Genomic DNA, 27,548 nt, shown 5'->3' on the forward strand with positions numbered 1-27,548 from the left:
GGGTGGGTCTGCAAGCAGCAGGGTAGTGCTGACTGCTCCCTGTAGCTGCTGTATCGTGTGCTGCCTGTTATCTTCAGGGATCCAGGTGACGGATAGAAGCAGGTATGTGTATGTGTGCTGCAGCAGCCTGTACATCAGCAGCCACTCAGCCTCCACATTCCCTGGGCTTCCTTATAGTTACTTAGCTCACACGGAAGCTGGGGCTGCTCTGGCCGTGCTCTGTGTGCTGCTGTACATTCCTCAGCAGCAGGGAGGGGGAGGACGGGGGACTGAGGAGAGAAGGAGCTGATGAGGAAGTAGGAGATGTAAGTAGGAGACAGAAGCAGCACTGACTCCTCCTGTACTTACATCAGGGTTGCCTACCCTCCCGGAATGGCCGGGAGGGTCCTGAAAATCGGGGCACCCTCCCAGCCCCCCGGAAAGGTGGCCAACCCTCCCGGATTCTGGGGGACCCCTGCTTCCTCCCCCCTGATTGCGGCTCCCCCCCTGACCACGGCGTTTAAATTACCTTATGGCTGCAGATCTCTGGGGAGGAGCTGGGCTAAAGCGTCATAATCACGTCATTTAGCCCCGCCCCCTACCCGAAGATAGGCAAATTGAGTAACTTTCCTTCATGGGGGTGGGGTTTAATTATATCACGTTTAAGCCCCGCCCCCGAGCTCCTGCTGAAAGGCTCATCTCCGGGCTTCTCCAGGAGAGGAGCTTATTAAAAGTCGCCAACCCTGACTTACACATTTGTACCAGCAGCTGGGAAACCCGGATTACTGTGGTCCTGAGGAGTCTTTAATACCCAGCAAGGTATGTGATTAGTCTGACCATGCCGAGTATTGTGTTATATATGTCTGTTCTACTAACAACGGGCAGTACTGGTGATAACAGCACTAACCACACTGACCGCTCTCTATATGGGAACCTGTGTGTGTGTGTGTGTCTGTGTATATATATATATATATATACATATAGCATTGTACTAACCACACTGACTGCCCTCTATAAGGGAACCAGTATGTATGTATATATATATATATATATATATATATATATATATGGGGACAGAGTACCCCAGCCGTGCTTCTACAAAGGTATGGCAGCAACTCTGAGGAGCCCTCTGTTAGACAGGACCCAGGATAGAGATAGAAAGAAATAGATTCTCAGAATGCACCCTTCCTGAAGTACAGGTGACAGGATAATTATTTTTGTCCAATAACAAACAGAGTTTAATAACAATATATAAAAAAAAAATTTTGACAATAAAAAATTATTTATTAAAAGATGTCTTCTCAGTGATGGTATAAGCCCAACGCGTTTCATCAACAAATTGACTTCATCAGGGGCATTTTGACAGCAGAACAATACACAGGAATTTCACACCGAATAAGGTTCCTTTAGTAAGGTTCATATATAGCAGTCTGTAAGCACCAGTCACTATTTTCTTGTTATTGCACTTAAACCTTGACAAAGGGGTGAATGATACCCCGAAACGTTGGTTTGCTGTAATACACGCTGTTGAAAATCCTTGGAGTGCCGCTGTCTGTTCCTTCCTACGAGACTACCTGTTTGTTCCAGAAGGCACCCAGGTACTGAATCCCAGCTGAGGGAGTGCCAGGCCGTCTACCTCTCTCTCTCACCATATTATCCTTGCTATAAACCGTATTCTTGCGCCATAATAATCATGTGGAAACCACTTCTAGTCTCAGTCCCTAGCAGTACTGCAGTCTCCAATAGTTCAGAGCTTTTATTTATATGTTGCAGGATCCTTTATAGACACAACTCCTCTGAATGCTGCCAGATATCAACTTTGCAGAAAGTCTTTTAAGGTGAGCTCACTTTAAACTTGTAACCTTGAATTTATATTTGTGTAAACCTCTGCGAAGATAGGTGTATAACGTGTAGTTCCCTATTACGTTATCAGAGTTATAACTTTGGATAGTGACCCTCTTGTATCGAGTCTGTCCCTCTGTATCACTATCTTAGCTGTATATAATAAAGGTGACAGAGGCTGCTGAAACCAGCGTTGCCTGTATGTCTTTTGATACAAGTAGCTGTCTCTCCCTAGGCAATAACGTATCCTACCAATTAGCTGGTACTATAACAGGAACAGTCGCTTGTGCTTAGAATATGTTTGCGAAGTACAATAGAATGCTGTGTCTGTAAAGCTGTACTGACTGGAATGTTAGTTCCTAGATTATAACCAATAAGCTGACACTTTTTATATTGCTAAAATATACAGTTCAATAGATATCTTCCCCCTCTCCTTCTCTCTTTCCGTATCTACATACTGGTGCTGGGGTAATACTGTCCAACAGGAATTCACTGACAGTGATCTTCACAGATCGTGTATTTACTAAGTAGTGTATCCTGTTCAAATGAGGCGATAACTTTACATCACTGAAGAATGTAACTGGAGCGCAATATCTGTAATCTATACTCCGCCTCCTCCACATGCAAACGTGTCCTGCACTGAGCGAATCACTGAGATAATACTTTGCTATATAAGTAGAAACAGAGGATGGTATTATTGCTGCTGATTTGTCCTTTACTCCCACAAGCTCACTGAATTTCCACTCTGATATTGCTGGCTCAGGATATGGGTAAAAACCGGCCCAGGACAAGACCCCCGGACTGCCGGGGGGGTGTCCTGTCCGGGGGGGGGGGGGGGCTGTCTGTGACACCTGTCACCAGGGAGTGGAGGAGGGGGAGAATAAAGCCTCCCTGTATGGTCCGGGCTTGTAGCAAAAAAACAGAACGTTCCGGACCACAGCCGTAGTCTCCCCTCCCCCATGTCCCTGGTGATAGCTATCACAGGGACCCCCCGGACAAGACACGCCCGGACCGGACGATACAAGCTCCGGACTGCAGATTTTGATGTCAGGTCCGGCAGTCTGGAGTTTGGTCCAGTTTTTACATAGTTCCGCTGGCTCAGTCTCTGGGTATAGAATTACAGAGGTCTCTGCCCTCCTCTGCTTTAGTGAGCGCTGCACTATCTTTGCATTAGATAACAAGCTATGGAAACACTTTGTCTATGTGTAAAGTTAATTAGTCTCCTCTGCCCTGCTACACAAGGACGGGGCACACTGACTGTAAATATGTTCCTGCCGGGCTTTCTGTTAACCCCTTGAGTGGTGGGTTTTGCTGGGGCAGGGCAAACCTACTAAGGATGGTTTGTCGTCCTTCCCCAGAAAAACCCACCACAGAATCTAGGAAGCCAGCGCTCCCCCCCCACCCCCACCCCCCTCACCTCCACTCCAGTGTTAGTACAACAGAGCTCTCCTGTTGCCGCCGCTTCCCCCCACCCCCCTCACCTCCACTCCGGCGTTAGTTCGCCAGAGCTCCCCTGTTGCTGCCGCTTCCCCCTGCCGCCTGACAGTCATCACACAGGCGGCAGGCTCGGGGATGTTTCATGGTGGCTCGGGAGGACTCGGGTGCCTGAACTCTCCCTAGTCCTCCCAAGCCGCGCCGACCATCCCCGAGCCTGCCACCTACGTCACAGTGAATGGTGGCTGGTGGCAAGAGCACGCCGGGTACGTTCGCCTGAGCGGAGGGGGTGGGAGGCGACAGGAGGGGGAGGGGGGTGACTGGGGAACCCCATAAAGGTGTTTCCTCCGCCTGGCCACAAAGTCTGCTCACCCTTCCCCCCCACCCCGCTCTGTCAGGCAGGCTGGCTGGCTTGCTCCACACGGAGGCTGCTTCCTCCGCCCGCCACATAGCCTGCTCACCCCGCCCCCTGCCCTGCTCAGAGCATGGAGCCCTGGCCACCAATGTTATAAGCCAGTAATATATACATTGCTGGCACCACTGGGCACCAATGATTGCTTATTAGTAGTAGTTTGTTTATTTATAAGGCGCCACAAAGTGTCCGCAGCGCCGTACATAGCAAACAAAAAACAAATTACAAGGTAACTTACAGGGTGTGTTGATAATATACAGTATAAATAGGGGTATCAATAAAAAGTTTGTGTAGAGCGCCAAGTACAATTAAAACACTAAATAATTAGAAAATGAGTGAATTTGATCAATTGGGTATCACAAAGTAAAAAACATTTAATTATCACAACAAATTTAAAAACATATGCAATACTATGCACATTATTCTTACACCTGAATGACTGGTAATAAAGCTTTTAGTAAGATAGGCATACAGTAAACGACTTGTCGTATAATTGAATGAATATAAGTTAGTCCCGCTTGTTCCAATATCTTGCTACTCGATAGTTTGGGTTTTAATTGAAGTCCCAATATGATGGGGGCACGGTGGGGTGGGGGATGGTGGAAGTCCGGTTTAACTTGTACTTGTAGGGATCCAGTTGGTCCTGCTGGAGGCCTTTGGTCTTTGATTCCACTGGTGGGCAAGATGTATATACCTCACTGCAGGGATGATAAGGCTCCAGAAGTTAGCAGGTGGGAGTTCCCAAATTGTACATCCAGATTGGAAAGGTCAGCATGGATTGCTGGGTCCGTAAATACAGGCTGGTAGCTGGTTCAAGGGGTATTGGTGGGTATCCAGTTGGTGGTCAAAAAGGCAGACAAGGGTTAACCTGACGCGTTTCGTTGCGCTCTGGCAACTTTCTCAAAGGTACCTTTGAAAAAGTTGCCAGAGCGCAACGAAACGCGTCAGGTTAACCCTTGTCTGCTAACTACTGGAGCCTTATCATCCCTGCAGTGAGGTATATACATCTTGCCCACCAGTGGAATCAAAGACCAAAGGCCTCCAGCAGGACCAACTGGATCCCTACAAGTAGAAGTTAATCCGGACTTCCACCATCCCCCACCGTGCCCCCATCATATTGGGACTTCAATTAAAACCCAAACTATCGAGTAGCAAGATATTGGAACAAGCGGGACTCACTTAAGTATCCATTATATTCATTCAATTATACGACAAGTGGTTTACTGTATGCCTATCTTACTAAAAGCTTTATTACCAGTCATTCAGGTGTAAGAATAATGTGCATAGTATTGCATATGTTTTTAAATTTGTTGTGATAATTAAATGTTTTTTACTTTGTGATACCCAATTGATCAAATTCACTCATTTTCTAATTATTTAGTGTTTTAATTGTACTTGGCGCTCTACACAAACTTTTTGTTTTTTCCTGTATCCACCTCAGGGGCCTGAACCCCCTACGTGTGAGCTGCCTAACAACAAATCACCCCATCTCCCTAGCGCCTTTATCACCTGGTGGTGATTCAATTTCTCTCATAAATAGGGGTATAGCTGGTAGAACTAAAATCAGCATCAGTGCTGAAGTAGGTGTCAAAATGGTCGAGGAGACTGAAGATGAAGTAGAGGAAGGGAAGAACAGGGCAGGAGAGCAGGTGAGGTAAAGAGGTAGGGTGAGTACGTCAGGAAGGAGGGCCCTACTCATAAGAGTTAACAGACTAAAAGGAGGTGGGTGGACGAACGAAAAACAATAGGATAAGTAGGAATGGATGGGAATGGATGAAGGGGTAGGGCAGGCAGGATAGGAGGAGCGAAAGAGGTTAGGAGGAGGTATAGGCTAGTCGGAAAAAGTGGGTTTTGAGGGAGTGCTTGAAGGAGGGAAGGGAATCAGAAAGCCTGATGGGTGGCGGGAGGTTGTTCCAGTGCAGGGGGGCAGCACGAGAGAAGTCTTGGACACGGGAGTGGGAGGAGGTGATTAGGTGAGAGGTCAGGCGGCGGTCTACGAGGGAGCGAAGAGGATGGGAGGGAGTGTGGAGAGAGGTAATGAGCGGTGGAGGAGGAGAGAGCCTTGTAGGTGGTGGTGAGGAGTTTAAAGAGAACTCGGAAAGGAATGGGGAGCCAGTGAAGAGATAGACAGAGGGGGGAGGCAGAGGTAGAGCGGCGGGAGAGGAAGATGAGCCTAGCAGCGGAGTTAAGAATGAATTGGAGAGGGGCAGGAGGTAGCCCGGAGAGAAGGATGTTGCAGTAGTCAAGGCGAGAGATGAAAAGAGAGTGAATGAGAATTTTGGTCGCGTGAGTGGAGAGGAATGGTCTGATGCGAAAGATGTTGCGTAGGTGAAACCGGCAAGACTGTGAGAGCACACAAATGTGGGGGGTGAAAGAGAGGGAGGAGTCAATGATGACACCGAGGCAGCACGTTTGGACATTGGAGATGATCTCGGGTTCACCAGTGCTGAGAGGGAAGAGGGGATGTTCGGGGGATGAAAGATTAGAAGTTCAGTTTTAGCCATGTTTAGTTTCAGGAAACATTGGATCATCCAGGCTGAGATGGCTGTGAGGCATTCGGAGATCTTGGACAGGAGTGATGGGGATAGGTCGGGGGAGGAGAAATAGATTAGGGTATCATCAGCATAAAGGTGGTAATGGAAGCCAAAGGAGCTGATGAGGGTGCCCAGAGAGGTGGTGTAGAGGGAGAAGAGGAGAGGGCCAAGGACTGACCCTTGGGGAACATGATTGGCTGTGGGGTAGTAGGAGAGGAGGAGCTCGGAGTGGAGACGGAGAAGGAGAGATCAGAGAGGTATGAGGTGAACCAGGAGAAGATTGTGTAATGCCAAAGGAGCGGAGCGTGTTGAGCAGGAGAGGGTGGTCAACAGTGTCAAAGGCAACCGACAGATCAAGCTGGATGAGGATTGAGAAGAGGCCTTTGGATTTAGCCGATAGTAGTACAGATGGAACATGCTCTTTGCAGGGGCTGGCGATTCTATCACCAGCCCCCTCCAGCGGCCGGCTCTCGCCAGGGGAGCATGCGCACAAGACGCTCGCAGGCGCCCCATGGCTATGGAGCTGGCTCCGCCACCTTCCCCCGGTGCCTCTTGCCGCCCCGCCGTCCCCTATCCCTGCCCATCTTCCTGAAGAGGAGACGGGCAGGATGCCGCCACGGTGCCGTCCTGAAACTGGGAAGCGCGTGCATGTGAGACGCACTCGTGTCCCAGTCAGATGGAGCACCGGCAAGCGCCAGCACAGGCATGCTGGCGATCCTCGGCCAAGGATCAGAGGCTCCATCTGTATATACATAGCTGGCACAGGCCAGCAATGTATATATTACGGGCCACCATGGGTTAAATTGAGCCAGAACGGGGCATAACTGCATTCCGTCGGTTCATTTTGGAGGTGAAACGTCCGCTCACCTTGCCCTGCTGTCTGTCCATGCCTGCATCGTTAAAGGAGACAGCCTGCCGAGCAGTGGTAAACCCGGCTGTCTCAGACCAGGTCCAACCATCCGCTGTTCGGCTATTTCAAATGACACGCCTGCTTGCAACTCGCGAGCCACCGTTGCCTGATTGGCTGCGAGTCGCGGACAGATGGACCTGCTCTGAGACAGTCGGATTTCCCCACCGCTCTGCCCGGCGGTCTCCTTTACTGATGCAGGCAGGGACAGACAGCAGGGCAAGGTGAGCGTAAGGATGCAGAACCGCACAGTGCAATGCACATAGCATCTTACCCCTGGCACCGTGCATGTTACCCCTGGCACCGTGCATGAAAACCCTAGCAATGAGCATGTAGGTAAATGGCACTTATGTGGCATTATATGTAATGGGCATTACTTTGTGTGGCATATGTGTATTGGGCATTACAGTGTGTGGCATAATGTGTAATGGGCATTACAGTATGTGGTATATGTGTAATGGGCATTATGGTGTGCATAGTCCCCTGTCCCACAAAGCCATGCCTTAAATTTTCCGCAGGCCAACAATGTATATGTTACCGCCGCCACTGCCCCCCCCCCAATGTATATTTTGTTATGGCGTAACGTATACATTGCCGGTGCAAGTGAATGGTTTCTCCCTACATGCACAGCTACAAATGAAATGTTTGCCGTGCACATGGGTGGGATTTTGCTGCACGGGTGGAGTTTACCTAATTGCTGGGCTCCGAATATATGCAGCTCAGCAATCAGTTCTGAATCAGGCACCAAGAATAGAAATGCACTGAATAAAATGGCCCCTGCTCCCACCCTTGTAATTCAAACCCCGCCCATTATGTAAATCGCCTTTTATATGAAAGATTTTTAAGGTCCATACACACTGGGCGACTATGCCCAGTGTGTATGGACAGCATTGATGCCAGTCATCGCTGCGGGGAAAGCCGCTCAGTGCATACACACTGAGCGACTTTCGCCCTGCCCCGCACCGACAGAGGGGGGAGAATGGCTTTGCAGAACTATGCAAAGCCATCCTGAAAGCCGCTCATCTGCTGGTATAACCAGCAGATGAACGGCTTTCCCGGCGATGATGCGGGAGCGCGCAGCAGCGCTCACCGCTCATCGCCAGGGCATACACGCTGGGCGGCTTTGAGCTGAAAGCCTCTCAAACTGGGTCTTTTCTGCGACTTTCAGCTCAAAGTTGCCCAGTGTGTATGGGCCTTTAGGCTCCTGAAAATCTCTCGCTCTTTGAGGAAAATAGCTCAGTGTGTACACACTACTTTGGTGAAAGATATATCTATCAAAGATTTTGGCAAAGTCTTTTGAAATGAAAATCTTCTAGTGTGTATGGGCCTTAAATGTATGTCTTTAAACTCCAATAACATGAATTTCTATGTTTATTTAATTGTAACAAACTATATATTTAATATATACCATATTCTTAATTTCATATATTCTTTTATATTTTATATTTTTTCCTCCTGTTGCTAATTGTGAAAAATCGGTACTGCTTTCCGAGCACGGAGCCCACGATCTAGATTGTATGTGTGGGGCTGATATCTCAAGCAGCTCATGCATCTTATGTGTTTGTGCGGCATAAGATGCATGAGATGATGCAATCGACGCGATAAACAAGATTTTTACATTGGAATCAATGTAAAAAGCCCCCAATTCCAATTTTAATTGCTAACCCCCCCCCCCCCCGTCATGGGTGAAATGCCCCCCCCCCCCATTGTTAATGCCACCCCACTATTGACGCCAACCTGAAGCGTGGCAAACGCAGCTATCCCGCGAGGGGCGGCGGTATGCGCCCTCCGACCTTTTCATACCCCCACTATCCACGTCGGCGTGGAGTTGACTTTATATAGTGTGGCGAGCGCAGCGAGCCACCAAGCCCGAAGCGTGGCGAGTGCAGCGTGCCCCGCGAGCGGACGTGGATACCTTCACAGGTATCCGCGTCCCCTCGCGGGCTTCACAGGTATCCGCGTCCCCTCGCGGGGCTTGCTGCGCTCGCCACGCTTCGGGCTCAGTGTCTCTCTGCGCTCGCCACACTTTATAAAATCAACTCCAAGCCGACGTGGATAGTGGGGGTATGAAAAGGTCGGAGTATGCGTACCGCCGCCCCTCGCGGGCTCGCTGCGCTCGCCACGTTTCGGGTTGGCGTTGATAGTGCTGGTGGCGTTAACAATGGTTATTGGGGACTCACGATTTTTTTTATCTCATGGATCTCATGCATCTTATGGATGCATAAGATCCATGAGATTAAAAAATCGGGTCCATCGCGTTGATTTTATGCCTTAAGTACCTTAAACTTAAGGCATACAATCAATAAGACGAGCGCCGTGCTAGGAAAGCAGTACCGAAAAATCATTATCAATAATCAGCATCTTTTAGATTAAAACTGTTTTTTATTAATATTATTTACTGTATATTTGGTAGTGGCTCACAGCACAGGATATGCTGTGATCTAGGAATCTTCTCAAAAATGCCTCTTTTGGTCAAAGTGGGACATGCATTGTGACCCATACATTTTCTATTACCGCAAAAGTTTGTGTTACCATGGTAACCTATATACAGTAGTTCTTACGAGATTGGAAGTAGCCCGCTTGATGTGATAATATATGTAGTCTAAGTTTGCCCATTTTATAGTATTGTCTGCCTTATTATAGATGTAGATATAAGGTTCCTGTTGCAAATTCTCATATCAGTAGCGATAATTGTGGATGAACAACCAGAAACCGGAAGTTGCGTTCCACTCCATCTCTGTTCCCTCCTCCACTCTAAGCCCTATTAATGATACATTTCAATATAGGTTTCCTATGCATTTTTGTACTGCAGGCATGTAATATAAGCTACCTGCGTTTCACCAACCAGAAGTTGGACACGGCGTGCTTTCCAACAACCGGAAGTGAGGCTCAATTAGATAAACCAATTTTATTTGTGATTCTCTATGAATTGAAATGTAATATATATAATATTTTGACTGCCTCCTATAATGTCATTATTTACACAACCTTATTGTCAGTACCTGGGAATTCTGTGGACCCGGGTGACAACCAGGAACGGGTGCAGCTTGAAGGATAGCAGGGTGTATATAGGTCCTTCTCATACGGGACCTGGGAGGAGCTCACAGCTTGTGGACACTGACGTGAAGGATGAGTCTCAGGAGTTAGCCACGGGAAAGATAATGAAAGAGCAGGTGACGGACAGGAATCAGGAACCAGTTGTGACCAGGCTGGGAGTACACAGGAGACTGTAGCGGATAGCACCCAGGCAGGGGGTGCGCAGGAGACCCTGCCTGGGTGTAGCGAATCGGGAGGCACACTGGTGGTTGAAGTAGGTTGTACCCAAACGGAAGGTGCACTGGAGGTTGCTTGCAGGTTGCACCCAGACTGGAGGTACATAGGTGATAGCAGGAGATTGTACCCAAACGGAAGGTGCACAGGAGGTTGCTTGCAGGTTGCTCCCAGACTGGAGGTACACGGGTGATAGCAGGAGATTGTACCCAAACGGAAGGTGCACAGGAGGTTGCTTGCAGGTTGCGCCTAGACTGAAGGTACACAGGGAATAGCAGGAGATTGTACCCAAACGGAAGGTACACAGGAGGTTGTTTGTAGATTGCACCCAGACTGAAGGTACATAGGTGATAGCAGGGGTTGTTCCCAAACGGAAGGTGCACAGGAGGTTGCTTGTAGATTGCACCCAGACTGAAGGTACACAGATGAGCAGGGCTGATTGCACCTTGAAGCAAGACACTGGAGGTGCAAGGGGATCAGGTCTGATTGCACCTTGAAGCAAGACGCTGGAGGTGCACAGATGATCAGGACTAATTGCACTTTGAGCAAGACACTGGAAGTGCACAGGTAGTCAAGAGAGCACAGGATGCTGGTGTTTCCTAAGGAGTGACAAGCAAAGCACTGGCGCCAGCTTGTTTCAAACAAAAGTCCTTTATCCCCCTTGAGAGGCTGTGATAGGCTACTGACTTCAGCCCGGATTATTATTGGTGGACTCCAACAAGATGGCGCCTTTGCCCAGACGGTGCGGCTGAGGTAGTATGCCCTGAGTCAGAGAAGTCCCCACAGAGGGCTGGAAGCACTGCAAGTGCCGCTCCGCCGCTTCCACCATCCAGGGCGAGGAGACAGAGCCGGAATCCAGACCAGAGCACTCCACGCCAGTACATGGCGACCAGTCAGAGCGGGCATTGTCACCCACGCACCATGGTGACTGCTCAGGCTCCGCTGGTGCCCTGCTCAAGCGCCAGAGACCATGCCCCAGGACCAGATCCCGCCCTACCACCCGGACTGGTAAGCGACAGGAATGGGCTGTGACAGTACTCCCCCCCCCCCCCTTGGGAGTGGACTCCGGACACTTTCCAGGCTTACCAGGATTGTTTTGATGGAACTTCTTTAACAAGGCGGGAGCATCAATGGCTGTGGCATCTACCCACGTTCTCTCCTCTGGCCCATAATCCTTACAATCCAGCAAATATTGAATTAAACCGAATCGTCTTCTGGAGCCTAGGATTCTTTTCACATCAAAGGATACTACACGATCGGTTTGAAGCTGCTGTAGTCGAGGTACTTTACTTTGTAAACAATTGAGGACTAATGGCCTTAATAAGGAAATTTGGAACGTGTTAGGGATTCGTAGAGACTGAGGCAGCTGAAGCCTATATGCTACTGGCGAAATGACAGAGACTACCGGATAGGGACCTATAAATCTGGGCGCAAATTTCATCGATGGTACTCGCAATCTGATGTTTTCCGCTGAAAGCCAGACTCTATCTCCAATTTGATGTTTAGGTACTGCTTTTCTGTGGCGATCCACAAATTTTTTATAGCGCTAGGAGGCTTTGCAGAATGAAACATGGACGTTCCTCCAGATATTGGAAAAAAATTGAAGAGACGCTTTTTCTGCAGGAACATTGCACTCTGGGAGATTTCAAAATTCAGGAACACGGAGATGCTTGCCATACACAATACAGAATGGACACTTGTCTGTAGAGGAGTGATATGAATTATTATGTGCGAATTCAGCCCATTGGAGGAGTTCTGACCAGTTATCTTGAGACGAGGAGAGATAAAGTCATAAGAATGTCTCTAGCTCCTGATTCACTCTCTCGGTTTGCCCGTTGGTCTGGGGATGATATGCTGTGGAAAATGTGAGTTTGATTCGGAATGCTGAGCACAGAGACCTCCAAAATCTTGCTACAAATTGTACCCCTCTATCAGAGATTATTTCTACAGGCAGACCATGGAGTCGAAATATTTATGTAATAAAAAGCTGGGCTAACTTGGGAGCCGAAGGTAACCCCTTGAGGGGGACAAAGTGTGCCATTTCGGAAAAACGGTCTTCCACGACCCAGATGGTATTGAATCCTTTGGAAACGGGCAAGTCAGTAATGAAATCCATTGAAAGATGAGTCCAGGGTTGTTCTGGAATGGACAAGGGCTTAAGAAGGCCGGACGGCTTTTGACAAGATGTTTTATGGCGAGCACACTCAGGACAGGAGGAAATAAAAGACGTGACATCGGCTTTCATAGAGGGCCACCAATAGGACCTTTTAATGAACTCAATGTTTTTTTTTATCCCGGAATGGCCTGAAAACGTGAAGCATGAGCCCAAAGGAGCAAGGCGGGACATAATTTTGTAGTCACAAATGTTTTCCATGGAGGAATAGAAATTACTTTGGTCTTAGCTAATCTAGTAGCTGGGAGCACTTGGTCCTCTATTGAAGAAGAAAAAGATCGGGACAAGGCATCAGCTTTGCCATTTTGAGATCCAGGCCGAAAAGTTAAAGAAAAGTTGAATCTTGTAAAGAATAAAGCCCAGAGGGCTAATCTGGGTTCAGGCATTGCGCTTTTCGCAGATAAAGAAGGTTTTTGTGATCAGTGATGATGTATACTGGGAATTTAGCTCCTTCTAAAAGATAGCGCCATTCTTCTATCTAGGGCAAGCTTGATGGCCAAAAGTTCCTGCTCCCCAATGGGATAATTTCTTTCGGCTGGTAAGAATTTCTTGGAAAAGAACCCACAGGGATGAATCTTGCCATCAGAGGTTTTCTGAGAAAGCACTGCTCCTACTCCCACGGACGAGGTGTCTACTTCCAATATGAATGGTCAAGAAGGATCTGGCTGAATAGGAGCTTCAGTAAAGACTTGTTTGAGCAAGTGAAAAGCAGCAATGGCTTCAGGCGACCACTGGGACGAGTTGACCCCTTTATGGGTGAGAGCAGTAATAGGACTGATGATGGAGGAAAAGTTTTTAATAAATCTTCTGTAATAGTTAGAGAATCCAATAAAACGTTGAATGGATCTTAATGTAGTAGGGCGGGACCAATCAAGAACTGCTTTTACCTTAGAAGGGTCCATACAAAGATCTGAACCGGAAATAATGTATCCCAGAAAGGCAACTGAGGTTTTTTCAAATTCACATTTAGATAGCTTGCAGTACAATTGGTTATCCCGCAATCGCTGGAGCACCTCCTTGACGTGCAGACGATGTTCCTGAAGATTCTGAGAACAAATTAAAATGTCATCCAGATAAACCACAACTGAATAATATAGAAGATCACGGAATATTTCATTCATAAATTCTTGAAAAATGTCAGGGGCATTACTTAACCCGAACGGCATTACTAGGTATTCATAATGACCGTCCCTTGTGTTGAATGCTGTTTTCCATTCGTCACCTGCACAAATACGAATTCAATTATAGGCCCCCCTGAAGTCTAGCTTGGAAAAGACTGTAGCCCCTTTGATCCGGTCAAATAGTTCTGTAACTAGGGGAAGAGGGTACCGATTTTTAATGGTAATGTCATTTAAGGCTCTATAATCAATGCAGGGTCTAAGTCCACCGTCTTTCTTTTTTATAAAAAAAACCCCCACCCCAGCTGGAGAGGAAGATGGTCGAATAAACCCCTTTTCAAGATTTTCCTTGACATATGATGCCATGGCTTCAGTCTCTGGAAGAGAAAGAGGGTTTGTCCTACCTCTGGGAGGAGTCTTTCCAGGAATCAAGTCAATTGGGCAATCCCATCGGTGATGAGGGGGTAGCTTATCTGCTGATTTTTCACAAAAGACGTCTGAGAATGCTTGGTAGGCAGAAGGTAAGAGTAGAGCTTCAGCGGTGGCTGTAGTCTGGATTGGCACAATTTTTTGAAGACAAGATTGATGACAGTTAGGTGACAATTGGGTGACTGGCTTTTGGAATCACTAAGAAATGAAGTAACTCATGGTGCAGCAGGTCGACTTGAACTGAGAGTGGAACAGTACGGTGGGTAATTGACCCTTGAGGAAGGAAGCTGCCATCCACAGCAGAAAGACGATAGGCTTGATCCAATAAGACTGTTCCAAGATGATGCTGATTAACGAATTGTAACGAAATAAAATTTTCTGCTGCTCCAGAGTCCAAAAGAACTTATACTTTAGTTTGTCCCCGAGGTAACAAGAGTTGTGAAGACAAAAGAGAATCGGACTTGAGTGGAGAAATATCTGCTTGTCCTAGCCTGGCTTCTCCAGGACCAGCTAGGACTGACGGTTTAACGGACGGCGTGGACAAGAGGCAATAAGATGCCCATTTTCCCCACAGTAGAGACAAAGATTTTGACGTTGCCTTCATTGTCGTTCTTCAGGAGACAAGTGGGCCCTATTAACCTGCATGCAACCAGAAGCGGAGGATGGGACTGAGTCTAGTCTTCGAGTGGTCATCGATCGACTTCGTTCTTGCCGGGACTTTTCAACTTGTCTCTCTCGGTAGCGGAGGTCTAACTTATTGCAGAGGGAAATAATGGCAGTGAGGGTACTGGGAAGGTCCCGTGTAGCCAACTCGTCTTTGAGACCTTCAGAAAGTCCCGCCATGAACGTTGATACTAAGGCTTCCTCGTTCCAGGATAATTCGGATGCTAGAGTCTGAAAATGTATAACATACTGAGCAATAGATCTGGTACCTTGGCGTACCCGCAGAATCTCAGTGGCAGCTGAAGTCACCTTGTCTGGTTCATCGACTATTTTCCAAAAGTCAGCAATGAAGTTAGCGTAGTTGGTAAGCAGAGGATCTGACCGTTCCCATAGGGTAGACACCCAATCCAGGGCTGACCCAGACAGCAACGAGACTATGTAGGCAACACGGGTTAAATCTGTGGGAAAGTTCATGGGCTGGAGTGAGAAATGTACTTCGCACTGGTTGATAAACCCCCTGCAGGCCCGAGGAGTGCCATAAAATTTAGCTGGGGTTGGCAGATGCAGGGTAGGGGCACCCGGAGGTTGGACAGGGTTACTTGCTTGAGCCATCACAGGAGGAGTCAGCGAAGCTTGAGGCAATGATGCTTGAAGAGTGTCCTGATGCTGGGAGATTCCCTGCAGGGCCTGAGCCACTTGCCGCTGACCCTTCTCGAGGGCTTGCAAGCGGCCAATTAATTCCTGCAAAGGTTCCTTAGAAGGTATTAGAAATATTAGAAGGTATCATTGCTTCTAATATTTCCCCACAATGGTTGTAAGGCTGACTGGTCTATAATTTTCAGGGTTAGTTTTGCTACCTTTTTTCCATATTTGTACTACGTTAGCTATGCGCCAGTCCCTTGGTACCATCCCCCGAGTTTATTGGTTCCTCAATTATTTTAGTATCCTAGGGTGTATTTCATCCGGGCAGGAGATTTGTTACTATTTAGGTTCTGTAATCTATTTTTGACTATTTCCTCACTCAAACATACAGTTTGGGAGCATTTAAGAGCCGAGCATTTAATCTGTGGGAGATCTTCTGAAGATTCTTCCCTTATAAATACCGAAGCAAATTACCGTGCACCATACCTAAAATACTGACACCAGCATGCAATACTAAGCAATGCAGCACTCAATTTACTTTCATTAATCAATTGAGTAATGCAAGCCACACTCACCAACATCCACTGTATCTCTGGTTAAGGCTTCCTACATCTGCCCACCACTCTGTAACATGGAATTTGGGAGCCGTTTTGATGGCTGTTTACCACTCTCCATTTTTACACTTTTGGAGGAAACAGACATCTGGCCCTCTGCCACTCACTGTCACCACCCATCACTGCTGTTTAAGAACTGTGCACACATGTTTATTCCTCTCCGAAAAATGTCACACAAACCCATGACTTCATCCTCCTCAATACCCTACACAATATGGGTGTGACACACGGACACAATTAATACATTTATGTGCAAGACTGCATAGAAAACATTTCACATCAAACTTGTTTACTTAACTTCTTTTAATTGGTTTTGCTGTTGGGCTTCACAGCACACAAAATAAATAATGTTTGAGAAATGAATATACAAAATAAAAATAAAACCAGACAGGACAAAATGTGCCATCAACTGAAACATCTGGGGCACAACAGCTGCATGCTGAAATGAAAGTCCACCCCAGCATAGGATCTGCATCATCAAATAATTATGCTAGCCAGGTTACAGGACATCAAACCAAGACCTTGCATTTACAGAGGGAGAACTTGGAATTTTGGTACCCTGTGCACGGGAATAGAACGAGTTTGCCCACAGGAAGCGGCCCTCCACAACAAAGGACAAGATTTGGTACAAAAACAGACAAAGTCAATAGGTGTCACCCTCGTTTTCCCATGGGGTTTGGGGGGCTCAGATACTGAGTATGGGGGTGGTGGTGGGTCCCTTCTGGCAGCACGGGGTGGGGCAGCTAGATTATTGGCTGCAAGGGCCGCAAAAAAGTGCCCTGGTGGTGCAGGCAATCTCTGCAAAATGTCATTCTGGCGTATGGATTGCTGGCGCCGTGAAACTACACAAGTGTGTTCTGACACAGCAGATCCAGGGAGGACAGCTCAAGATGGGAAGGACAGGGCCCGCCCCCCGGTGGTCTGGCTGTGCACCGTCCACTCAGCTTCCTCTTCAGGGCACATTTGAAGTCCTGCTGCCTTAAAAAAATGGAAAAATAAATGTAAATCAACTACATATGTAATGGTCTCAGTTACCACACTGCATTAGTAGTGAAAAGTTAGCATTGTGGCTGGTATGATCTGACTCAATATAATTTTGCTGCTTCCTGATTGTGGACTCCATAACACAGTATCAATCTATCAAATATTGCAACTAATTGAAGGGAAACATAATCCACATGTTTAACGGCCATAGTTTTGGACATGTTATAGTAAGGTGAGTTACCCCACATAACATTTTACTTTCTCCATTTCCCAAAATCCTTTGTGGGTCATGTTCAAAACGCAAAACGTCCGACTCTATGGGGAACTTCTCTGGACTGAAGATTTGCGGTCAAGTGAGTGCACCACGTGAACCACCTCTCTCTCTGACGTACGTTTCGCCTCAGCTTTTTCAAAGTTGATTGTGAAAAAGCTGAGGCGAAACGTACGTCAGAGAGAGAGGCGGTTCACGTGGTGCACTCACTTGACCGCAAATCTTCAGTCCAGAGAAGTTCCCCATAGAGTCGGACGCAGCAGGGAATCATTGTAGAGGAAACAGATCCTGCCGGCGGGAGAGGTAACAGGGGGACGCCAGGAGGACCTCGCGTTACTGCGAGTATAACACTGGCGACCCGCTGCTAAAAGCCTGGTTACTGTGACATTATCCCACGGGGAGCGGCAGCATTAACTAAGACACCCTGTGGATACGCGCAAATCAGTTGCTGAATGTGCGGGCACAGGAGTGTTCTGTTCAGGACGATTGCCTGCCGCTGCTTAAAACAGGGGATAGAGATATCCGCACACAGGGGTTAGTGGCAGTGTTAAATTGGAATAAGCCAGCAGTCACGCACATAGATGTCATTTAGTGCACCGACGCATTAGGTTTTGTCCAAAAAACACTTGCCCAAAGGATAGATTACCCCACAATCGGGCGGGATCTCCCTTAATTAGGGAATGTATCATTAAGGGTCCCGAATGGCTACATTACCTTCTAACAGATAAACGTTGTAACTGTTTGAATATCATGCACATGTATCATCTTTGATGTGGTAATCAGTGACTTAGAAGTTACATGTAGCTTAAAAAAGGATACATTTATCTGCAGTTAGCCTTGTGAATTACGTCTGAAATCCTAGACAGGCATAAGGTTTTGTCTGATAGGAGAAAAATTATTTCTCTTTGGGGAAGCCATTAATTGATATGGTCTGGAAGCAAATTAATGCTGGTAATTGTTCAATCTATAATCAACTATCTTGTATCAAATGAACACTAGTATAATTTTCTGTGTCAGGAAATTTACTAGAAGCAAATTAAATGCTAGTAATTGTGTGATTAATTGAAATCAATCTGTATGAAATGAATACTGGTAGAAATCCTTTATTCAGAGAAACAATTAATGTGTTTTTGAAGTAAATAAATGTGGATGAATTTTACTCATTTAATATTGTTTGGGATCAATATCGACATTAAGTAACTAATTTAAATAAATTCTTAAGCAGAAATTAATTGATACCATTTGGAACTAAATTGATGCTGATAACAAGTAACACTGTTGTGAATTGAGCCAATGAGGCTAATGCTCTAATGATCTCCCTCTTTTGAGAGTATTTTGTGATCAATATGTGGGGGTAAAAATTCTCAAGCAATTTCAGTGAAAATGTTGTCATAGCTAGATTCTACCACATAGGAGTGGGATAAAAATTGGTATTTGAGAGCTGTTGATTTTTTGAATCTTTCTAATTGAAAAGCAGACAGGTTTATAATAATAGAGGCATCACAGATAGAGAGATCATATCAGAAATGTGAAATAAGAGAAATGGATATATAGTGAATATTATTTACATTCTTTATATACTCTAAAACTATATCGGAATCCTTTTTCTCCTTTCATGACCGATATGAGAGCCGACCTTCAGAAAGAAATGTATCCTGCAATGCTAATATAGTATCAGGAGCACCTTGCAAGAATTGCCGGCACTGGAATCGGTCATCTGACTATCCATAGGTCAAAACCCGGGTGGACCCCACTCTCTCATTTTCCCTCCACTGTTTTATTACAAGAGGGAGAAAAGCAGAAGTGGAGTTCCACTGACAGGGGTGACCACTGTTATCTGTGTAGTGAGGAGTTCTCCATATCTCCTATATGTCAACACTTCATAGCAAACTAAACAACCAACTGTGACCCAATGGTGATACCTTGCAATGCCTAATGTGGCAACAGGGGGGCCAGGGACAATCACAGTGGTAGGATAGTTGGCTATCTCATCTACCTCAGTCTTAACCCTGGGACTAAATACTCTCTCATTCCCCTTCCTCTGTCTCGAATGACATGAGGGGTGAACAGCAGAGGTATTAAAGGTCCAAAAGGACGGACTATCTAAATATTCCATCTTCTGCTTGGGATTATATTTAATATGTAAAAAATAGGATTTATACCTAATGAGAGTGTGTGAAGGTGATGACCAATGATTTGACCACGCAACCAACCCTAGTCATTGGGTAAAAAGTGGCTGGATATATGATGGTCATTTTTATCACACTTTATTTCAATTAAGTTCCGAGACTCTTTTTCACACATAGTGGACCTCGGATTCGCAATTTTGTGTAAAGGGGACTGCTAAAACACTTATATTTTGAGTATGCAAGATATGGATAGTTTAAATCACTTATAATTTCGCGGTGTGTAGCAAAACAGTAAGAGGTGGTCCTTAATTTTAATAAAGATTTAAATAAAAGTTAAATATTAACAAATAGTCATAGTACATATGATATTTTGGGACGCAAGGGTGCCCCCAAATAGAGTTTTCTTCTTTTCTTCTGTTCTCTCTTGAACTTACAGTCATATTTGACCTATCCCAAAACTCGGGGTGCACCACTGACTGTCACATTAAACCCAAGGATATATCCGAAGGGCGGAGGTGACTTACTGTGAGATTATACTCATATAGTCAGTAGTCCCAAAATACAATAATTAGACCACAAGTAACAATCTATATAACATAGTGCCCATTAAGACTGGTGCGTTCCCCATTCCACTCCCCTTTTCCCTTTTTATATATACATGGTGCAAGGTGTCAGAATCACACCACCTAGACAGCACTCCCTTACATAAATTTGCTCACATGTCTAAATGAACTAACGATATATCAACAAACACACCTTTGTCCTAAAAGATGTATAGTTTTTTTTGTTGTGACACAAACAAATACATATGAGTTAAAAACACACACACTTGCCTTTTCCACACACACTTTATATCCCTGTACTGTGGTGCCACCTTATTCACTTCATCTGTGATTTTATCCCAAATCTTGTCCTTCGCTGAGGGGGTTAGCTTCCTGCTGACAAGTGCTGCAGTGGTGGAGTATGAGCGGCACACGGCCAGCAGCCCGGTTGTGGAAGGAGGACATGGAGTGTGGGGTATGCAGGTGGGATTGGGTTTGTTGCCCATCCTACACAGAGAAAGAGAGCGGCTGGGGAGAGTGGGGAGGAGAAGTACGAGTGTACCTGGCCATCCGGCCACGGATGGAGCCTGAGGCTTTCACCGAAACCCTGCTGTGGAGGACACCGTGTGACAGACGTCTGGGCTTCATTGACGATCGTTTCACCAGACGATTGTTTCTCCAGAAGAGGCTTTCTCAAGGTATGCACACACCATGGAGACGCATTGGCCAATGACGCTATCAGCCTCTATAGCACTGGGACAGCACTACAGAGACTGTTAGCTGCGCCGGAGAAAGCAGGCTGTCAGTGTGGGGTGACCTGGCTATGCAGAAGGGAGACCAGTGCTGGATCCTGGATTGGTAAGTATATTGGTGTAAAAGTAAGGTTTGTGTTTGTGTGTGAAATAAAGTTATACTTTTCTGTTTGTGCGTGTTTTATTTTAACATTCTTTTTACAGGTGGATTACAAGTCCCAGTGGGCCCATTAATGCCCCGCATGCTGAAACTTGTGGTTCTCCAAGTCCCAGCATGCGAGGGAGGTCTGCTGGCACTTTTAGTTCTCCTGCATAAAGCAATTTTATGTATGTGAGTTGTAACCCTATCAGGCCGGCGTCCACTGGCCATGGACGCTGGTGACAGTGCCAGGCTTCAGCCCTGGATGGGTGAAGCTTGTGGGGGGCTTTGTTAGGGGATCCCCACTCCTCCAGGTACCTCGTCCAAGGCTTACCAGCCACGGTGCTCATGTTTCAGCCGGGGGACCTTATATAAAAAGTGTCCTCTGGCTGTGGCATGACACCACGGGCTGTTGAGCCCGGTGCTGGTTTCAAAATATGGGGGACCCCCAGATTTTTTGTCCCCCAGATTTTTGGAACCAGGACCGGTCCAAGAATCCATGGCTGGTTTCAGAAATAAAGGGGACCCCTATGCTTTTTGTCCCCCGTATTTTTGGAACGAGGTCCGGCTCAATGAGCCCGGGGCTGGATATCCTCAAGAGGGGGGACCCCACGACTTTTTGTTCTTTATAAACATAAATTCACACATTACCTCAAATTCGCACATTTTCATGCCTAAAAATCGCCCATTAGCGAACTTTATCGCACTTTTTTTCCAGAATACACACCTCATGGGCGATTTTGAAAGTGTGAAAAAAATCACATCCTATTAAATGTCACCCTTGGTGTCGTATTCTGTCGCTCAGAAATTGAGTCGTATGTTCAGTTATTAGAATATATTTTCTCACCTCTATAAATTGCTACAGAATTTGGAGTAGGACCTTAGTTTTAATCAACTATAATAAATAAATAATAAAGGTAATCTCATGATGAGTGTATATATTGTATAGATGGAGATGTTGCAGATTTGTTAGCTGTGTAGAACAGTCTCTGTGTGAGATAGATATAATTGCATTGATAATAAAAATGGACACCAAGCCTCATGATTAAATAAAAAGAGATAGATGTATTAAAAAAAGATGACGTTTGATATAGTACTCAGTAATGAGGTGGTCTACAGGGTAATATGAATCCGTAATGTGATAAACTATTAACACATTGGAAAATAATGTGAATAAGTGTGTAAAATGGATGACTAAGAATTAATAATCAATTGTGTTGAAATAGTTGACAAGAAAGTGTATTTATGTATTAATAAAGAGAAGAGTTAGTGCATTTATCTATAATAAAGAGAATTAGTGCATTTATTTAATCTATTAGGTGATATTGGAATAATATAAAATATTTGACATGGTGAGTGAAACATGCAAACAATGTGTGAATCAAATGAAACCTTAACATTAATGAGATATTTATATCATAACAAGAGTGTGTGATAATTATGAATAATTATATGGTGATGTGTACCATATTTGAAAATCATTAGTGTCATTCAGTGAATTGGTTGGGGGATTGGTGGAAGCCAATATTTGATATCAATTTTATAGATATACATATCTTCCTCATTAGAGTATGCATATTTATTAAACACTAGGTGATTCATCGCGCCCTACGGGCGCTCTTCACACCGTCGTAAGGGGCTGCGCCCCCTTAATTTGTGAACGTTTGTATATGAGAAATATGGTTAGAATTGTATGAAAGATGCCCTGTATTGCAACTTAGGTGTCCGCGAATCGCGGGAGGGGCGGTCGCGGAGGGTGCCGCGAATTGCAGGAGGGGGGGTCGCGGGGGGTGCCGCGAATTGCAGGAGGGGGGTTGTGGGGGGGTGGATGCTGCGAATCGCGGGAGGGGAGGGATTGCAGAGAATCGCGGGAGGGGGGTCGCGGGGTGGGTTGCCGCAAATCGCGGGAGGGGGGTTACGGGGGCGGGGGTTGCGGCGAATCATGGTAGGGGGTGTCGCGGGGGGTGTGCCGTGAATCACGGGAGAGGGGGTCACGGGGTGGGGTGCCGAGAATCGCGGGGGGGTGTGTGTGTGCCGTGAATCGTGGGAATGGGGGTTGCGGGGGGGCTGTGACGCGAATCGCCACAAGAAAAAATCAACACAGAAAGGTCAACACATGTCAATGTTGACATAAGTGTGGCACTTCATTGGTGTCCATGTCGACACATGAGAATGAATATGAAAACACTCAAAAAATGAAAAAAAAAACTTCAAAAACTCATGTCAACCTTTTTCATTGTCGACCATAGCCATGTCAGTGTTTTCCATGTGCAATTTAATTCTGGAGCTGCCGCGAATCGCGGGGGGGGGGTGCCGCGAATTGCGGGAGGGGGGGTCGCGGGGGTGGGTGCCGCGAATCGCGGGAGGGGGGGTTACGGGGCGGGGGTTGCGGCGAATCACGGGAGGGGGGGTCACGGGGTGGGGTGCCGAGAATCGCAGGGGAGGTGTGTGTGTGTGTGCCGTGAATCGCGGGAGTGGGGGTTGTGGGGGGGGGTGGGGGGGTGTGACGCAAATCGCCACAAGAAAAAATCAACACAGAAAGGTCAACACATGTAAATGTTGACATAAGTGTGGCACTTCATTGGTGTCCATGTCGACACATGAGAATGAATATGAAAATATTCAAAAAATGAAAAAAAAAAACTTCAAAAACTCATGTCAACCTTTTTCATTGTCGACCATAGCCATGTCAGTGTTTTCCATGTGCAATTTAATTCTGGAGCTGCCGCGAATCACGGGGGGTGCCGCGAATTGCGGGAGGGGGGGGTCGTCGCGGGGTTGGGTGCCGCGAATCGCGGGAGGGCGGGGTTCACAGGGGTTCCGGTGGGGGGTTGCCGCGAATTGCGGGAGGTGGGGGGTCACGGGGGTGCCGCGAATCGCGGGAGGGGGGGTTGCGGGGGGGGTGTGACGCGAATCGCCACAAGAAAAAATCAACACAGAAAGGTCAATACATGTAAATGTTGACATAAGTGTGCCACTTCATTGGTGTCCATGTTGACACATGACAATGAATATGAAAACATTCAAAAAATGAAATAAATCTTCAAAAACTCATGTCAACCTTTTTCATTGTCGACCATAGCCGTGCCAGTGTTTTGCATGTGCCATTTAATCCTGGGGCTGCCGCGAATCGCGGGGGGTGCCGCGATTTGCGGGAGGGGGGGGGGTCGCGGGGGTGGGTGCCGCGAATCGCGGGAGGGCGGGGTTCACAGGGGTTCCGGTGGGGGGTTGCCGCGAATTGCGGGAGGTGGGGGGTCACGGGGGGTGCCGCGAATCGCGGGAGGGGGGGTTGCGGGGGGGGTGTGACGCGAATCGCCACAAGAAAAAATCAACACAGAAAGGTCAACACATGTAAATGTTGACATAAGTGTGCCACTTCATTGGTGTCCATGTCGACACATGACAATGAATATGAAAAAATTAAAAATAAATCTTCAAAAACTCATGTCAACCTTTTTCATTGTCGACCATAGCCATGTCAGTGTGCCATTTAATCCTGGGGCTGCTGCGAATTGCGGGGGGGGGTCGCAGGGGGGGTGCCGCCAATCGTGCAAGGGGGGGTCGCGGGGGGGTTCTTTTTGCCGCAAATCGCGGGAGGGAGGTCGCGGGGGGGGGTTCCGCGAATCGGGGGGGGGGTCACGGGGGAGGGTTTGCCGCTAAACGCGGGAGGGGGGGTCGCGGGGTGGTGGTTATGCCGCGAATTGCGGGAGGGGTCGTGGGGGGGTTCTTTTTGCAGCGAATCGCGGGAGGGGGGGTCGCGGGGGGTGTTTTTGCTGCGAATCGCGGTAGGGGGGGTCGCGGGGGAGCGGGTGTTTTTGCCGCGAATCGCGGGAGGGGGGGGGCGCGCGGGGGGGGAGGTTTTGCTGCAAATCGCGGGAGGGGGGCGCTCACCTGGTGGCTGTGGAGTAGCAGTGCTGGGCAACATGGGAAGGCAGTGGGTGTCTGGCACTGTCTGTGGGCTCACTGGTAAGGTTCTCTGTCACATACCTCCCAACATGACCCTCTCCAGGAGGGACACAATGCTCTGTTTCTAGACTTCCCCTTAATGTATGATTGCCATCACCTGTTTTAAACAGGTTAATTTCTCAGAAAGGTGTTCAGCACAGATGAAGGCAATCACACATTAAGAGGAAAGTCCAGGAACAGAGCGTTATAGACACAGACACCCACTTTGAGTGACAGATGTAGCCAAATATATAGGAGATGAGAAAATTTCCAATGACAAATTATTACACTGGAAATTGGATGATTACATTAGGAAATACTAACCAAATGATGGTTATATAGGTTGCCCCATAGTTTGTGTAATTATAGGAAAGCTGTGTAACAATTTTCCTCATTTAGACCACCTGTGGTCCGGGTATTCATCAGAAAAATAAGTCTGGCCTCTTGTTTTAGCGATTCCTTATCCAGGTTGCCCCTTCTGATGCCCATTTAGATTTTTTGCATCCAAAAACTTGAAGTCCATTGGGGTTTCCTTGATGAAACTTAAGGGAATGTTTAGCAACCGGTGTAAGTGGCTTCATGCAGGTGATCTCTTTTTGCATTCTTGATGCTGGATATGTGTTCCATCAGCCTTCTATGTAACGGTCTTTTCGTTTTGCCAATGTAATGTAAATTACATGGGCATTTTAGATTATAAACAACACCAACCGTGTTGCATGTGATGTAATCTTGGATTTTCCACGTTTTATAGAATTTGTCACAATAGGAAGTTGTGGGTACCGTAATAGCACAGGCCTTGCAGGTTCCCCATTTATAGGATCCATTTTTGTGGATTTTAGGGACATGGACTCTTTCAAGGTGGCTATGAACCAGGACATCTCTTAGATTACTACATCTCCTCCAACTGATTTGGAAACGTTCCTCTAACACTTTAGCAAGTCTTCAAAATATTGATATGTTTCTTGAGAATGGTTTGAATTTCCTGCCATTCTAGACAGAATGTACCAATAAAGTGTACGGTGCCCGTGGTATCCTTTGTTTTGTTAATGTTTGGAGTGAGTAGTTGTCTTATACCTTGTTCCCTTTTTCCTCCCTTCCCCTTGCTTCCACCACAATGTGGCTGTCTTTGCCCTCTATTCTACAATCATTTATTTGTTTAAGGTTTATTACAATACCCTCCCCCACCTGCCTAGTTTACAGCTTATACAATATAAGTAGTGTTATCCTGGTAACCATTATGTTTTTATATATTCATTTTCTTACAGGACATATAAGGAGCAGGATTCAAATTAAGAGGACGTGGAAAGGGAAATTGTTCTCCGATCAAGCCAACTAAATACATAATATCTCCTTACACCTCAGGAGGAGGAACAAACACTATTTTATTTTCTGGATAGAAGAAACCTTCAGCAACTAATTTGTTTCTCACCTCATACATGATGAGTCTCACAGGAGAGAAACCACATGTGTGCTCTGAGTGTGACAAAGGCTTTACATATATATCACAGCTTCTCAGACATCAGATGAGTCTCACAGGAGAGAAGCCATATAAATGTTCTGAATGCAGCAAATGTTTTTCCCAGAAGTCACAGCTTGTCCGACATCAGAGGAGTCACACAGGGGAGAAGCCATATAAATGTTCTGAATGGAGCAAATGTTTTCACCAGAAGTCAGATCTTGTCCTACATCAGAGGAGTCACACAGGAGAGAAGCCATATAAATGTTCTGAATGCAGCAAATGTTTTTCCCATAAGTCACATCTTGTCCGACATCAGAGGAGTCACACAGGAGAGAAACCATATAAATGTTCTGAATGCAGCAAATGTTTTTCCCAGAAGTCAAATCTTGTCCAACATCAGAGGAGTCACACAGGAGATAAACCATATAAATGTTCTGAATGCAGCAAATGTTTTTCCCAGAAGTCAAATCTTGTCCAACATCAGAGGAGTCACACAGGAGAGAAGCCATATAAATGCTCTGAATGCAGCAAATGTTTTTCCCATAAGTCACATCTTGTCCAACATCAGATGAGTCACACAGGAGAGAATCCATATAAGTGTTCTGAATGCAGCAAATGTTTTTCCCGAAAGTCACTTCTTGTCCAACATCAGAGGATTCACACAGGAGAGAAGCCATATAAATGTTCTGAATGCAGCAAATGTTTTTCCCAGAAGTCACTTCTTGTCCAACATCAGAGGAGTCACACAGGAGAGAAGCCATATACATGTTCTGAATGCAGCAAATGTTTTTCCCAGAAGTCACATCTTGTCCTACATCAGAGGAGTCACACAGGAGAGAAACCATATAAATGTTCTGAATGCAGCAAATGTTTTTCCCAGAAGTCACTTCTTGTCCAACATCAGAGGAGTCACACAGGAGAAAAGCCATATACATGTTCTGAATGCAGCAAATGTTTTTCCCAGAAGTCACATCTTGTCCAACATCAGAGGAGTCACACAGGAGAGAAGCCATATTAATGTTCTGAATGCAGCAAATGTTTTTCCCAGAAGTCACATCTTGTCCAACATCAGAGGAGTCACACAGGAGAGAAGCCATATAAATGTTTTGAATGTAGCAAATATTTTTCTTCTGCTCTGTTTCACTCACTGTATGTACAATGCCGCGCTTTGCCTCTCTCCCTGTGTACGTGCACTGCTGGGCTTTGCCTTCCTCCGTATGTATGTACACTTCTGCGCTTTGCCTCCCTCCCTGTGTACATACACTGCTGTGGTCTGCCTCTTTCCCTGTATGTACACTGCGTGGCTCTGC

The 27,548-nt window shown here is 46.5% G+C and overlaps 2 protein-coding genes across 3 annotated transcripts in view; both read left to right on the plus strand.

Annotated features, from left to right (window-relative positions):
- Positions 1 to 27,256, plus strand: LOC146075993 (uncharacterized). Its single transcript, XM_083185750.1, has 3 exons — positions 1 to 102; positions 1,753 to 1,817; positions 26,045 to 27,256. Exon 3 carries the CDS (start codon positions 26,216 to 26,218, stop codon positions 27,254 to 27,256), a length of 1,041 nt encoding a protein of 346 aa, XP_083041876.1. The 5' UTR covers positions 1 to 102; positions 1,753 to 1,817; positions 26,045 to 26,215.
- Positions 1 to 27,548, plus strand: part of LOC146075992 (uncharacterized) — a 411,577-nt gene that overhangs the window by 47,705 nt on the left and 336,324 nt on the right. The window lies entirely within an intron of this gene.

This window comes from Crinia signifera, chromosome 4 (assembly GCF_055691185.1).
Source record: "Crinia signifera chromosome 4, ASM5569118v1, whole genome shotgun sequence".
NCBI lineage: Eukaryota > Metazoa > Chordata > Amphibia > Anura > Myobatrachidae > Crinia > Crinia signifera.